General features: G+C 40.0%; 1 protein-coding gene across 2 annotated transcripts in view; it reads right to left on the reverse strand.

Annotated features, from left to right (window-relative positions):
• LOC112634842 (POC1 centriolar protein homolog B) overlaps positions 1-13,734 on the reverse strand; it is a 102,251-nt gene that overhangs the window by 50,317 nt on the left and 38,200 nt on the right. For both annotated transcript variants that reach the window (XM_025402704.1, XM_025402703.1), the window contains exons 5-7: positions 2,488-2,595; positions 1,925-2,040; positions 666-799 (exon numbers count right to left, since the gene is read on the reverse strand). In XM_025402704.1, the coding sequence (XP_025258489.1) occupies positions 666-799; positions 1,925-2,040; positions 2,488-2,595 (358 nt within the window). The remainder of the gene's footprint in view (positions 1-665; positions 800-1,924; positions 2,041-2,487; positions 2,596-13,734) is intronic.

Below are 13,734 nucleotides of genomic sequence, written 5' to 3' on the forward strand. Positions count from 1 at the left end.
CCTCCACGTGAAGGAAAGATCTGAAGTACGGAATCTACTTACCCATCACCATTTACCGAGTCAATCTATACAACATACTGATAAAGACAGCAGTAGAGGATTCATTTAATGGCCATTGAAAGATACATATTGATTTCGACAAGAATTACAAGTAGTAATATTTCTTTTTTTTTTCTTTTTTTTTTTTTTTTGATACAGAGTCTTGCTTTGTTGCTGGGCTAGAATGTAGTGGCACAATCTCAGCTTACTGCAACCTCCCCCTCCCGGGTTCAAGTGATGCCCCTGCCTCAGCCTCCCAACCAAGTAGCTTGGATTACAGAGACATGCCACCACATCTGGCTAATTTTTTGTATTTTAGTAGAGATGGGGTTTCACCATGTTGGCCAAGATGGTCTCGATCTCCTACCTCAGGTGATCCGCCCGCCTCAGCCTCCCAAAGTGTTGGGATTACAGGCGTGAGCCACCGCACTTGGTCACAAATAATATTTTTAAGAGTTGCTTCCAGAGGATAAAAACAGCCATGGGAGTAAAAAATTTTTATGATAGCAGCAAATATGTGCTATGTATGGAAAAAGAATAAAGGGGTATAAAAATGGATCAAAAATTTAAAATATATATTATTTTATATTTTTATATATAAAAAGCAAGAATCTGAGTGTTAATACCATATGTCCTTGAAGTGTATAGATGAGCCTTCCTTCTAAGAGGTCCAGAATCTTCAGGGTACCATCTGAAGAAGCTGTGATGAGGTAGTTACCCGAAGGATGGAATGATATGCAATTAACTCCACCGCTGTGAACTGATTTGTAGAAAATAAAAGCAAAAAGTTCAGAGAACAATTCTTACTTTTAAAGATACCCCAGTACCTTATTAGCAATAGGTTGCAAACAAGAACACTGTTTCCACAACAACAAAATTCTATATAGCTCACTTTTAAAACGAGTATTTTGACATCACATAGCATTAAGCTTCCAGTTAGAGAGCCAGAATAACTTTAAAAATGAGACTGTGCCACGGAAAGGTAATCTTACTGACCACATTACTATAAAGTCTTTGGATATATTGCCAATAAAATTGACAGTTAATTATTACCAGCTCAGATAAGGTATATAACCTAGCCTCAAATTAAAGGAAATAACCAATTAGTGGCTTGGGATTAAAGGGAGAAGTGTGTGGAGACACCTTTGAAAAGGACACAGTCCTATCATCATGCTTGAGAATTTGTTTCGGGGACAGCATCCTTCCAACAGGAGGCAGTATAACACAATGATAAAAAGTTAATTTTTCTATGCACTGTGTAAGCAAGAAGACCTAAGTAGTTCTATTGATTATTTGAGCAAGTTAATTACCCTATTTAAATCTCAATTTCCTTATCTTTAAAATGTAATAATGATACATCCTAGGAATATTGTTTAGATTTGGCACAGTATCTGCTACATGGTAAACACTGGGTAACCTACTAGGTTTAATAATAATTTGGATTTAATATAAATCCAATATAAACCAAGAAAATTCACTTCTCTTTTAGTTCAGTACATAGGCATAGTAGGTAGTTGTTTTCTACCAATTATAACACCTATTTGTGCTCACGTAACTCCCTGTGATTCAGAATTCAGTCATTTCTGTCCCTGACTTCTCACGCAATGCTGACAACCAGAGTTTGAAAATCTCATAGCAACTTCTTTTTTTTCTTTTTTTTTTTTTAACCAGCCCTCACATCATTTTTAAGGTCTCTTCACTTCCTGCTTTCCTTGGGCTTCTGAGACCCTGCTGTTGATGGGAGCTAATTATACTATTCTCTAGCCTGTTCCAAGGCAGCCCATGACCCCAAGTAAGAGAGGGCCAAACCACACCAACAAGGAGAATCAGTCCTTCCAAGAGGAGTCCATTCAGTAACTGAATTTTTTGTTAGGAAAATTGTTACCTTGGTAATGCTGTAGTAATTTGTTCACTCTTACATCCCAGACTTTCACAGTTTGATCAGAACCTGCTGAAGCTATGCATGTACCACTAGGGTTAAAGTCCACAAAATTTGCAAATCTAGGAGGAAAGAATAAGATGACCTAATATTTCAATTACTTTTTCTTGTTGTTGTTGTTGTTCAGACGAAGTCTCACTCTTGTCACCTAGGCTGGAGTGCAGTGGCACGATCTCGGCTCACCGCAACCTCCGCCTCCCGGGTTCAAGCGATTCTCCCACCTCAGCCTCCCAAGTAGCTGGAATTACAGGTGCACACCACCATGCCGAGGTAATTTTTGTATTTTTAGCGGCAACAGGTTTTCACCATGTTGGTCAGGCTAGTCTCAAACTCCTGACCTCAGGTGATCCGCCTGCCTCAGCCTCCCAAAATGCTGGGATTACAGACGTGAGCCACCGCACCCAGCCATATTTCAATTTCTTTGCTCTCATTTCTTTATTTAAATTGTTATAATCAAATATCTCCTTAGAAAACTAACCCACATAAGTGCACAAAGAAAGTGTACTTACCCAACGGAATCTGAGAAGTTATTAACACATTGCTTATTTGTGGTATCCCAAATTTTAATAGTTTTATCCTCACTACATGACACAATTAGTCTTCCATCAGGTGAAAATCTGGAAAGAAGAAGAAAGAAGATGTTTTATGTGAAAGGCTCTGGAGAGTCACCACCTCATCTCTACACCACAAATAAATCAGGCTGTAAATATTAAATACCAGAGACCACTGTTACCATCCCATGCAGTAAAGTCATATTCTGCAGCCAAGATCTTCATCATGACAAACAACACTCACAGACCATTAAAAGGTCAAAATATGCTATGTAGACTAACCAAGTTGCTTTTTTCCTTTTACTCTTTTATTTAAATAAGTTTTGTTTTATTGCATCTGCTTTAGGGTTTTGATTCAACTCTGCACTCACTCTAAGCCAAGTGCCTTGTATTTTGAAAAGAACTCTCTTCTATTTCTGTCACTAGACAGCATTATCCATATGATCCAAGAGAGAGCCTTTATTACTCATCCTACCAAGCCTGCAGTGAAACTTTTTGTAAGAAAAGGAATGGTGTGTTCAGAATTAAAATTAAGTGACATCACCAACAAAAGAACCTAACTGCCCATGCCTGTAACTTCTTGGACTTGGGGAGGCCAGAGAGCTCCAATGGACTGAAAATAGGACAACTCATTTATACAGAAGAGAACAGAAGCTCCTTCATGGAGAAACCTATCATCCACATGCTCCATTAAAAAGCAAATGAGAAAAATCTCAGACATCTTGTCTACTGCTTTTATGCTGTCTATTCCTTTAAGATCCTTCCCAAGGTTCTTTTTTTATTTTTTGGCCACGATGCCTTTTAAACATAAATAGAAGAGCAGAAGACCACAGAGAAAATAAAAACAAATTTTAGACTATTAGAAAACTATGAATAGTATTTTTATTATATTTTAACAGTAACAAAAACCAAAAAAGACAGATTTAGGTCACAGACTATGTTTCAATTTTATTTGTAGTTTCCCTCTACGCCCAGAGTAAAGATTACTATAAGTCAACAATTAAGGGTGTGGAATATAATTGAAGATTTTTATTTTTGTTCTCTCCCTACTCCCATTCTTAAGGCTGACCTAAAATTCTTTGTGACAGAAACTTTGCATCTGGCGTTCACAGATTCACACAGAAAAAAGACACACAGAAGCATAATTAAGTTCCATGTGAAATAATATTTAAAAATCAAGAAGGCTTGGTGCAGTGGCTCATGCCCGTAATCCCAGCACTTTGGGAGGCTAAGGCAGGCGGATCACCGGAGGTCAGGAGTTCGAGACCAGCCTGGCCAACATGGTGAAACCCTGTCTCCACTAAAATAGCCAGGCATGGTGGCAGGCGCCTGTAATCCCAGCTACTCAGGAGGCTGAGGCAGGAAAATCACCTGAACCCAGCAGGCAGAGGTTGCAGTGAGCTGAGATTGTGCCATTGCACTCCAGCCTGGGTGACACAGTGAGACTCGCCTCAGAAAAAAATAAATATAAAAAAGCAAGAAAATAACCTTTCAAGGAAAAATTTTCCATGCTGGGTAGTTTACCCTGATTTTACGGTAAGTAATAATTTATTAATATTTTCTTTCAGAAAATGTGAGAAAAATTCAAATATGAAGGCAGTATTATAAAAAGGCTCCAAATAGAGGAAACTTATATATAGACCCTGGGGAAAAAAACCTACTCAGATAAACATGGCATAATAATTATAAAAAACTGGCCAGGTGTGGTGGCTCACGCCTATAATCCCAGCAGCTTGGGAGGCTGAGGTGGGCGGATCACCTGAGGTCAGGAGTTCGAGACCAGTCTGGCCAACATTGTGAAACCCCATGTCTACTAAAAAATAAAAAAATTAGTGGGGCATGGTGGCAGGTGCCTGTAATCCCAGCTACTCAGGAAGCTAAGGCAGAAAAATTGCTCAAACCCGGGAGGCAGAGGTTACAGTGAGTTGAGATCACTCTACTGCACTCCAGTGTGGGTGACAGACTAAGACTCTGTCTCAAAAGAAAGAAAGAAAAAAAAAAAAACTGTAAAAAACTAATGCAAGGAATCAAATTGTGTTACTTACTAAGCTTCTTTTTTAAAAATATTACTTAATGTGACTATGTTAAGTAACCAGAATATTTCTACGACAAGACTTAACTCTTACATTTCAAGAAAGCAATTATGGAGAAAAATATTTAATAAAAGGAAATGTTTAGATAATAACAAAGTATAAAAGTACTTACCCTATGACATCAGCCAAATTACTACCACCACAATCATATCATTATCCTACCCATATTCCTTGAGCATATATGTCCTAGAATGGTTCTTAACACATTACATGTATCATCTCATTTAATTTTCAGCATAACCCAGTAAAACAGGTGCTACTGCTTGTCTCAATTTACAGTGAAGAAACAGAGGCACATAAAGGATAGGTAACTGACAATGTTATCAGGTCAGTGGGGAGAGGGGTCCGGATTTGAATCAGGCAGTTGTTTCCACAGCCAAACCTCTGAACCACTCTGCTTAAGTCTCTGACAAAAAGGAAGTGTCTTCTACTGGCCCAAATTACTTGGAGCACTGGAAGTTCTGTGTCACTTCTGTGTAAACAACAGAAGGTTCTAAAGTGGAGAGGAACCACGAGGCAGTGCTGTTAGGAGGCTATACACCACCCTGGAATAAACATCTGTGTGTTGCCATAAGCTGTAGGTAAAACAGGCATGGTCTCTGTCCTTGAGGAGTTTGTGGGAAAGATTTTCACCCACTGATTCATTCGACGATTCCCTGAGCACTTGTCAGTACCTGGCACTGGGCACTGCCATGAGTAGTAGGACTACAGCTGCGAATGAGACTGGCAAGATCCCTGCCCTCATGAGGCTTTTGTTCTAGGGAGAAGGGAAGGCACACAAAAAATATAATTTTAGAAAGTGATATGAAAAAGGGTTGTAACAAAACAGGTGCCAATTTGTCACCAGAAGCTCCATAGAGGAAATAGGATTTTAAAGAAACTTACAAATGAGGAAAAGCACTATCTTGGTCAGCTAAAAGTGCCTCCTGAGCAGGAGGGGCTGTAGCTGGGAGAAATTTCCCAGAACAAAATAAATGAAGGGGATGTGAACCTCGAATGAGTTAAAGTGCAGGCAGTGGCTGGGAAGAACCTGGCACCAGAAGGAGGTGAGGTTTCTACCATCAGCTTAACAGAAACGAAGGGGACTGAGGTTAAGGCCTTCCGCCTGCTCTGGTCACTGCATTATAATCCTGCATATGCTCTCTGTATGTGTTTTTTTGCATTTCAGGTGGCTGAAAGTGGGAATGATGATTTCTATTTCCTCCTCCTCCCTTTTATTTTTAATTAGATACATCAAACATACGTTAGCACCAATAAAACAGGCTTCTCTTTGCCCTGACTTTGATTAGGAAAGGTTAGTCTTTTATTGTCAGGGCTCAAAGAACATCTAACTAGACTTTCAAGAATTTAAAGAGGATATAAAATTTCTACTAAGACATTAATAGATTTCTGATTCTCTTAATTTAGTACCACCCAACTGCTTTTAAAAACGTCTACAAAGTGTATCACCAAGATGGATATTACATTAGTCAATAGTGAATACTGAATCAGCAAACATGGACATTCGAGAGTTTGAGAGGCATATGAGAAGTTAGTTGAACTACTACTGAATTCCTTAAACTTTACTGGTATTCATTCAAAACAATGAGGAAATTCTTTTTTTTTTTTTTTTTTTTTTTTTTTTTTTGAGAAGGAGTCTCGCTCTGTCGCCCAGGCTGGAGTGCAGTGGCCGGATCTTAGCTCACTGCAAGTGCAAGCTCCACCTCCCAGGCTTATGCCATTCTCCTGCCGCAGCCTCCCGAGTAGCTGGGACTACAGGCACCCGCCACCTCACCCGGCTAGTTTTTTGTATTTTTTTTAGTAGAGACGGGGTTTCAACGTGTTAGCCAGGATGGTCTTGATCTCCTGACCTCGTGATCTGCCCGTCTCGGCCTCCCAAAGTGCTGGGATTACAGGCTTGAGCCACCGTGCGGCCTTTTTTTTTTTTTTTTTTCTAGACAGGGTCTTACTCTGTCACCCAGGCTGGAAAGCAGTGGTGCGATCTCGGCTCATTTCAGCCTCAACCTCCAGGGCTCAGGAGATCATCCCACCTTAGCCTCCCAAGTAGCTGGGATTACAGGCTTGTGCCACCATGCACGGCTAGGTTTTGTAATTTTTGTAGAGACAGGGTTTCGCCATGTTGCCCAGGCTGGTCTTGAACCCCTGGGCTCAAGCAATCCTCCTGCCTTCACCTCCCAGAGTGCTAGAATTACAGGTGTGGGCCACTGTGCCCAGCCCAGAATGAGGAAATTCTTGAACTTATTTCTGGTAAAACTGATTCACATGTCCTTGAAAGTAGCCCAAATTATATAACAGGAGTCTTTAACTTGGAATCTAGAGTTCCTGTAACTGTATGTAAAAATTTTATGTCCATATTCATAGTCATAGTTACTTGTTCATTACAGAACCAAAAGCATCCATGAACCATTAAGTCTTAAAGTGCTTTCATAAGGCGGGTGTGGTGGCTCATGCCTGTAATCCCAGTACTGTGGGAGGCCGAGGCACGCAGATCATTGAGGCCCTCAGTTTGAGACCAGCCTAGGCAATATGGTGAATCCCCATCGCTGCTAAAAATGCAAAAATTAGCAGGGCCTGGTGGTGCATGCCTGTAATCCCAGCTACTTGGGAGGCAAAGGCAAGAGCATCCAGGAGGCGGAGGCTGCAGTGAGCTAAGATTGCACCACTGCACTCCAGCCTGGGTGACAGAGTGAGACTGTCTCAATAGACAGACAGACAGACAGACAGACAGACAGACAGATAGATAGATAGATAGATAGATAGATAGATAGATAGATAGATACATACTTTCTTACAAAATCAAATTTTCCTTTGGCTATTTCTTTTTTTTTTTTTTGAGACGGAGTCTCGCTCTGTAGCCCAGGCTGGAGTGCAGTGACCGGATCTCAGCTCACTGCAAGCTCCGCCTCCCGGGTTTACGCCATTCTCCTGCCTCAGCCTCCCGAGTAGTTGGGACTACAGGCGCCCGCCACCTCGCCCGGCTAGTTTTTTGTATTTTTTAGTAGAGACGGGGTTTCACCGTGTTAGCCAGGATGGTCTCGATCTCCTGACCTCGTGATCCGCCCGTCTCCGCCTCCCAAAGTGCTGGGATTACAGGCTTGAGCCACCGCGCCCGGCCTCCTTTGGCTATTTCTTATCTTCAGAATACATTTTCTATAAAAACACACTCAGGGCTCTGGGACCAAACAGGGCAGGCACTATTTCATGTCCCATAAGACACAAATCATTAGTAAGAGGAACTCTGAAGCCAACAGCTCTTCAGTACTAGGAGGAAGCAGTAAAAAGTAGTGGAAATAAGACTGCTCAGTAAATACTAAGTCCTGAATCCTAGGGACAGTTCTGCAACTGTCCAGCTATGTAATCTTGTAAACTCACAACCATAATGGCCACCATTTCCTATTTGTATAATGAAGGAGTCTGGATTGAATCAGCCCTAAAATTTTCACAGACTCTAAAAATTTGGCAGTCTCAGAGTTTGCTTTGATAGAATTTGATGCTTACAGATTGAGGGTGAAGTTCAAGTCAATAAGCAAAACATTTTTTTTTTTAAGTATTGGTCGGCATTAGAAGAGAAACCATCTGTTGACAACAGTAGCAGGATTCATTTCTGCAACTGCTGAGAGACAAAAAGCAGATGAAAAAGATGTAAAAAGATGAAGCATGCCATGAAAATTACTTGTTGGGGAATTTACTGTCTATGTGCCCAGGCTTCCTTCCTGGAATCTCCACGCATAAGTACAACTGCTTGCTAGGCATCTCCTCTTGGATATCCTGCGAGAACCTCCAGCTCTAAACTTGTCCAAATGAATTCACTCTCTTCCTCTTGAAGAGGAAGGTTCTCTTCTTTTCCTTCTCTTTATCCACTATTTTCTTTCTCAGAAAATGGTTTCTAAAGCCAGAAACTCGGAGGTCTGGCTTGATTCTTCTTTCTCTTCTACTTTCCCACATTCCAGTCCATTATTGGGTCCTGTCTCCTCAAACCACAGTTGGCCCTGTTGTCTTCCACTCTCCACAAGTAACAAAGTGATCTTTAAATCTTAAATAAAATTGGGTCATTTTTCTGCTTAAAACCCTTCAGTGGTTTCTCGTTTCCTTTGGGGAGAAGTGTGACATGCTCGTGCCTTCATCTTCATCACCCTCCTCTTCCTCACCTTCTCTTAGGTCCCTTGCTTTTGCTCAGATGTTTCCCTGTGCCTTAAACACTGCCCCCTAGTCTTTACCTAGTTTAAAATCTGTAAAAGGATTTTACACATCCTTCAAGCTCTCTGCTTCAATGTCACTTCCTCAGGAGCGGCCTTCCTGAACACTGTCACCAGTAGGCTAGCGCCCCAGGATGTGTTCTTGGAGTTGCCCACAACCATATTCATTCATTCATTCATTCATTCATTCATTCATTCATTCATTCAGAGATACACTCTCGCTCTGTAGCCCAGGTTGGAGTGCAATGGCAGGATCTCAGCTCACTGAGACCTCTGCCTCCCGGGTTCAAGCAATTCTCATGCTTCAGTTACCCTGCTTCTCCAGGTAGCTGGGATTACAGGCATGTGCCACCATACCTGGCTAATTTATGTATTTTTAGTAGAGATGGGGTTTCGCCATGTTGGCCAGGCTGGTCTCAAACTCCTGGCCTCAAGTGATCCACCCACCTCAGCCTCCCAAAGTGTTAGGATTACAGGCGTGAGACACCGCGCCTGCCTCAACATCCACATTTATACTTCAGTACTCCACGCTGGCTTCTCTAATAGGATATAAGCAAGAAGAGGCAACTCACATCTGTCTTACTCAATGCTCTATCCCCAGACACTGGCACTGAGTAGGTCCTTAGTAAATGTTTAGGAAATTTTAAAAAACAGTTTTAAGGGAATTTAAACTAACTTAATATTACATACAGCCAATGTAAGCTGAGAAAAATCTTTGCAATTCTTTGCACAACAATGTGAATATACTTAATGCCACAGAACTGTATACATAAAAATGGTTAAATTGGTAAATTTTGTTATATATATTTTACCACAATTTTACAAAATCTTTTCAATTCAGATGGTCAAAAGATCACTTTGCAATCCTACCAACAACTGAAAATTATAGGCAGATATTTACTCCCAAAAAATCAATGCTGGAAAAGCAATAGACTTGGAAAAGTTCTCTACTACATTAACTTGTACTTGTATTTTATTAAGAACACTATAAAGAACGCGGTGGCTCACGCCTGTAATCCCAGCACTTTGGGAGGCCGAGGCGGGCGGATCACGAGGTCAGGAGATCGAGACCATTCTGGCTAACATGGTGAAACCCCGTCTCTACTAAAAAATACAAAAAACTAGCCGGGCGAGGTGGCGGGCGCCTGTAGTCCCAGCTACTCGGGAGGCTGAGGCAGGAGAATGGCGTGAACCTGGGAGGTGGAGCTTGCAGTGAGCTGAGATCCGGCCACAGCACTCCAGCCTGGGTGACAGAGCAAGACTCCGTCTCAAAAAAAAAAAAAAAAAATGTAAGTTATCCCACAATATGGGCATTATTTTTAAAAACATAGGGCTATACTAATTTTAACTTTTAGAAAAATTGTTTTGTAACTAAAAAGATATTTCTCACCTGCATGTATTTCAAATGATGTTTTCTTCATCATTAAAGTTATTTTTAAAAATTGAGAAATACAAAAAATTTTAAAAGTCCAGATCCTGTCACTCAAACACAATTACATTTAATATCTTGTGTATAATAGATACCTCATCTTTTGTTCATGCAAAGGTCTTTTAAAATACAACCACTGCATTCCATGCCCCCATGTAAACATATTTCCATGCCATAACTTGCATATATACTCCCTTTTTACTGGTTACATCATAATCTAACTATATGTAACTAGGTTTTTTATTTGAAATAAAAATTGGAAAAATTGGTTATTTCTAATTTCTCATCATTTCAAATTATACTGAAAGCACTATCTTTGAATACAAAGCTTTTTCATGTTTTTGCAAAAAAGTATTTATTTTAGATACGTTTTTGGTTGTAGAATCACTGCAACAAAGATGCTTGACATATTTTGCAAATACACTTACAAAAAGACTGTACTATTTACATTTTAAAAGCATGAATATATTTCCCAATATATGGTATACCTTATTTATTTAAATTAACCTTTGTTAAATTAGATTATAACAAAGGTTAGTCTAGAGCAATCAGCTGTTCACCTCCTCTTACGCTAATGGGCACCATCTCTGCGCTGCATTGAATAAGCTTGGGCTCCAAGAACAAACTCATAGAAAGTACTGGGCATGGAGATAGACACAGAATTTTAATTACTGAAGTCCATGGCATACATTTCAAATTCAAATACTAAAGGCAGAAACAATTGCTCTACTGATCGTCTTCATCCATTTAAGTACACTATCCACGCACTGGGAGGAAGAGCAGTACCACTTGGATTATTTTAAATATCTAGTTGTTTAATTCATCTAAATTTTTTTTGGTAAAATATTCAACTTTATATTTTTCCAAATATAAATCTAGTTATCTTAACTACATATTAAATAGACCATATATTTCCCCACTGATTGGAAATGCCACCTTTATTGTAAGTTCTCATATATACATGTACCTGCTTCCGGGCTTTATATGAACTCTTTTCTTAATCCTATACCATGATCACCATATTTTAATTACTATGGTTTTATAGTATGTTTTGAAAACTGGTTGGACAAGTTTCTTCTTTTTTTTTTTCTGAGACAGGGTCTCTCTCCATTAGCGAGGCTGAAGTGCAGTGGCACCATCTCAACTCACTGCAGCCTAGGCCTGCCAGGCTCAGGTGATCCTCCCAGCTTAACATCCAAAGTAGCTGGGACTACAGGTGCATGCCACCATGCCCAGCTAATTTTTGTATTTTTCATAGAAATGGCGTTTTGCCATGCTGCCCAGGCTGGTCTCTAACTTCTGGACTCAAGCAATCCACCCACTTCTTGCAAGAGGCTGATAAGTCATAAAGCCAATTTATTATTATTATTATTATTTTTTTTGATAGAGTCTCATTCTGCCACCCAGTCTGGAGTACAGTGGTGTGATCTTGGCTCACTGCAAACTCCGCCTCCAAGGTTCACATGATTCTTGTGTCTCAGCCTCCCAAGCAGCTGGGAATACAGGTGTGTGCCACCATGCCTGGCTAATTTTTGTATTTTTAATAGAGACGGGGTTTTGCCATGTTGGCCAGGCTGGTCTCAAACTCCTGGCCTCAAGTGATCCACCCACCTCGGCCTCCCAAAGTGCTGGGATTACAGGTGTGAGCCACCTAGCCCTAATTGTTTTCTTGTCAATTTTCCTTGGCTATTCTTGTACATTTATCACATTCATGTGAATTTTTAAATTGACTTGTCAGTTTCCACTAATTCCTTGGACAGAATTTCCAGTTCTGGTCATGGGGTAGTAAAGGTTATCAGAATTACTCCTCCACCACAAACAACCATACAACTGCCAAATATATGAAGCAACTGTTTTTAGGAACTAGGCAAGAGATAGCATAGGGTTGTGAATCTTGAGAGACGGGAAACAAATGAGATAAGCAATATATCTGTCCCAGATTTCTACATGGGAGCACTTTCTAAACCTTAGTACATGGAAATGGAGCCCAAGGAGATAACAGCAGTCTCACTGGGCACAGGAAACAGCAATCAGAACTCAGGGCTGCTAATGGGCTGAAATTTTGAGGACAGGGTACAAGAGAAGATTTACGAAGAGCAGAATCCCCGAAAATTCTGCATTGGAAAAAAAATTTACAAAGAACCCCCTTGTATACAATACAATCCCCTTTGTATTGTCAAATACAAAGCTGCCCGTGCAAGGGCAACAAGGCTTGGCAGAGAACAACTACTGGGAGACTGTGAGCAGAACAAAGATTACAGAGGTTACACAGAACTGAGAGATGTTCAAGCTCTGACCAGCCTTTACTGAATACTCCAGGTATTCAGCTGAAATGCTAGAAGGGCCACTGGCACTACAGCCCATGAGTAAAGACTACACTAGATCCACCCTACACAGGCTAAATCCAAGCCTCAACAGAATCTCTTTGGGCAAGCAGAAAGTTAATTTCTTACCAGAACAAAACTTAACACTCTTTAGACAATGACAGCACAATCTAAACTAAAAAATTTAGCCATGTTTGGATATACAATTAAAAAATCACAGGACATATGAAGAAGCAGAAAAATTTCACCCAGATATGGCATAGATGTTGGAATTAGAGCTGTAAAACAATTATTACAAATATGTTCAAGGATTAAACGGAAAAGACAGGCATCATGGGCAAACAAATGGAGAATCTCACCAGAGAAATGGATACAGTTAATTGGATCCTACAGTAGAAAAGACCAGTGAACTTGAGGATAAGCCAATAGAAATTACACAAACTAAGCATAGGGAGAAAAAAATGGCAAAATATGAACAAAGCCTCAAAAAACTGTGGGACAATATCAAGTGGTCAAATATACATGAATTTGGAGCTTCAGAGATGAGAAAGAAATTAGGGAAGAAAAATATATGAAGAAAAGGACAAAAATTTTTACAAATATGAAAAATATTAATCCATAGATCCAAACATTTCAGTGAACTATGAGAAAAATAGATAGAACCATACCTAGACCCATCATGGTCAAATTGCTGAAAACAAAAGATCTGAGAGCAGCAGAGAAAAAAGATACATTATATATAGGGGAATTACATTAAAGTGATTGCTGGCTTAACATTAAAAAAATGCAAACTAAAAGACAATAGAATGACATCTTAGTCCATTCAGGCTGCTATAACAAAATACTGCACACTGGGTAGCATATAAACGACAGAAATTTATTTCTCACAGTTCTAAAGGCTAAGTTCTACATCAGAGCACCAGTAGATTTGGTGCTTAATGAGGGCCTGTGATATGATTTGGCTGTGTCCCCACCCAAATCTCATCTTGAATTGTAGTTCCCATAATCCCCACTTGTCGTGGGAGGGACCTGGTGGGAGGTATTTGAATCATGGTGGCAGTTACTCTGATGCTATTCTTTTTTTTTTTCGCTTTTTTCTTTTTTTCTTTTCTTTTTTTTTTTTTTTTTTAGACAGAGTTTCGCTCTTGTTGCCCAGGCTGGAG

The sequence above is a fragment of the Theropithecus gelada genome, chromosome 11 (assembly GCF_003255815.1).
Source record: "Theropithecus gelada isolate Dixy chromosome 11, Tgel_1.0, whole genome shotgun sequence".
NCBI lineage: Eukaryota > Metazoa > Chordata > Mammalia > Primates > Cercopithecidae > Theropithecus > Theropithecus gelada.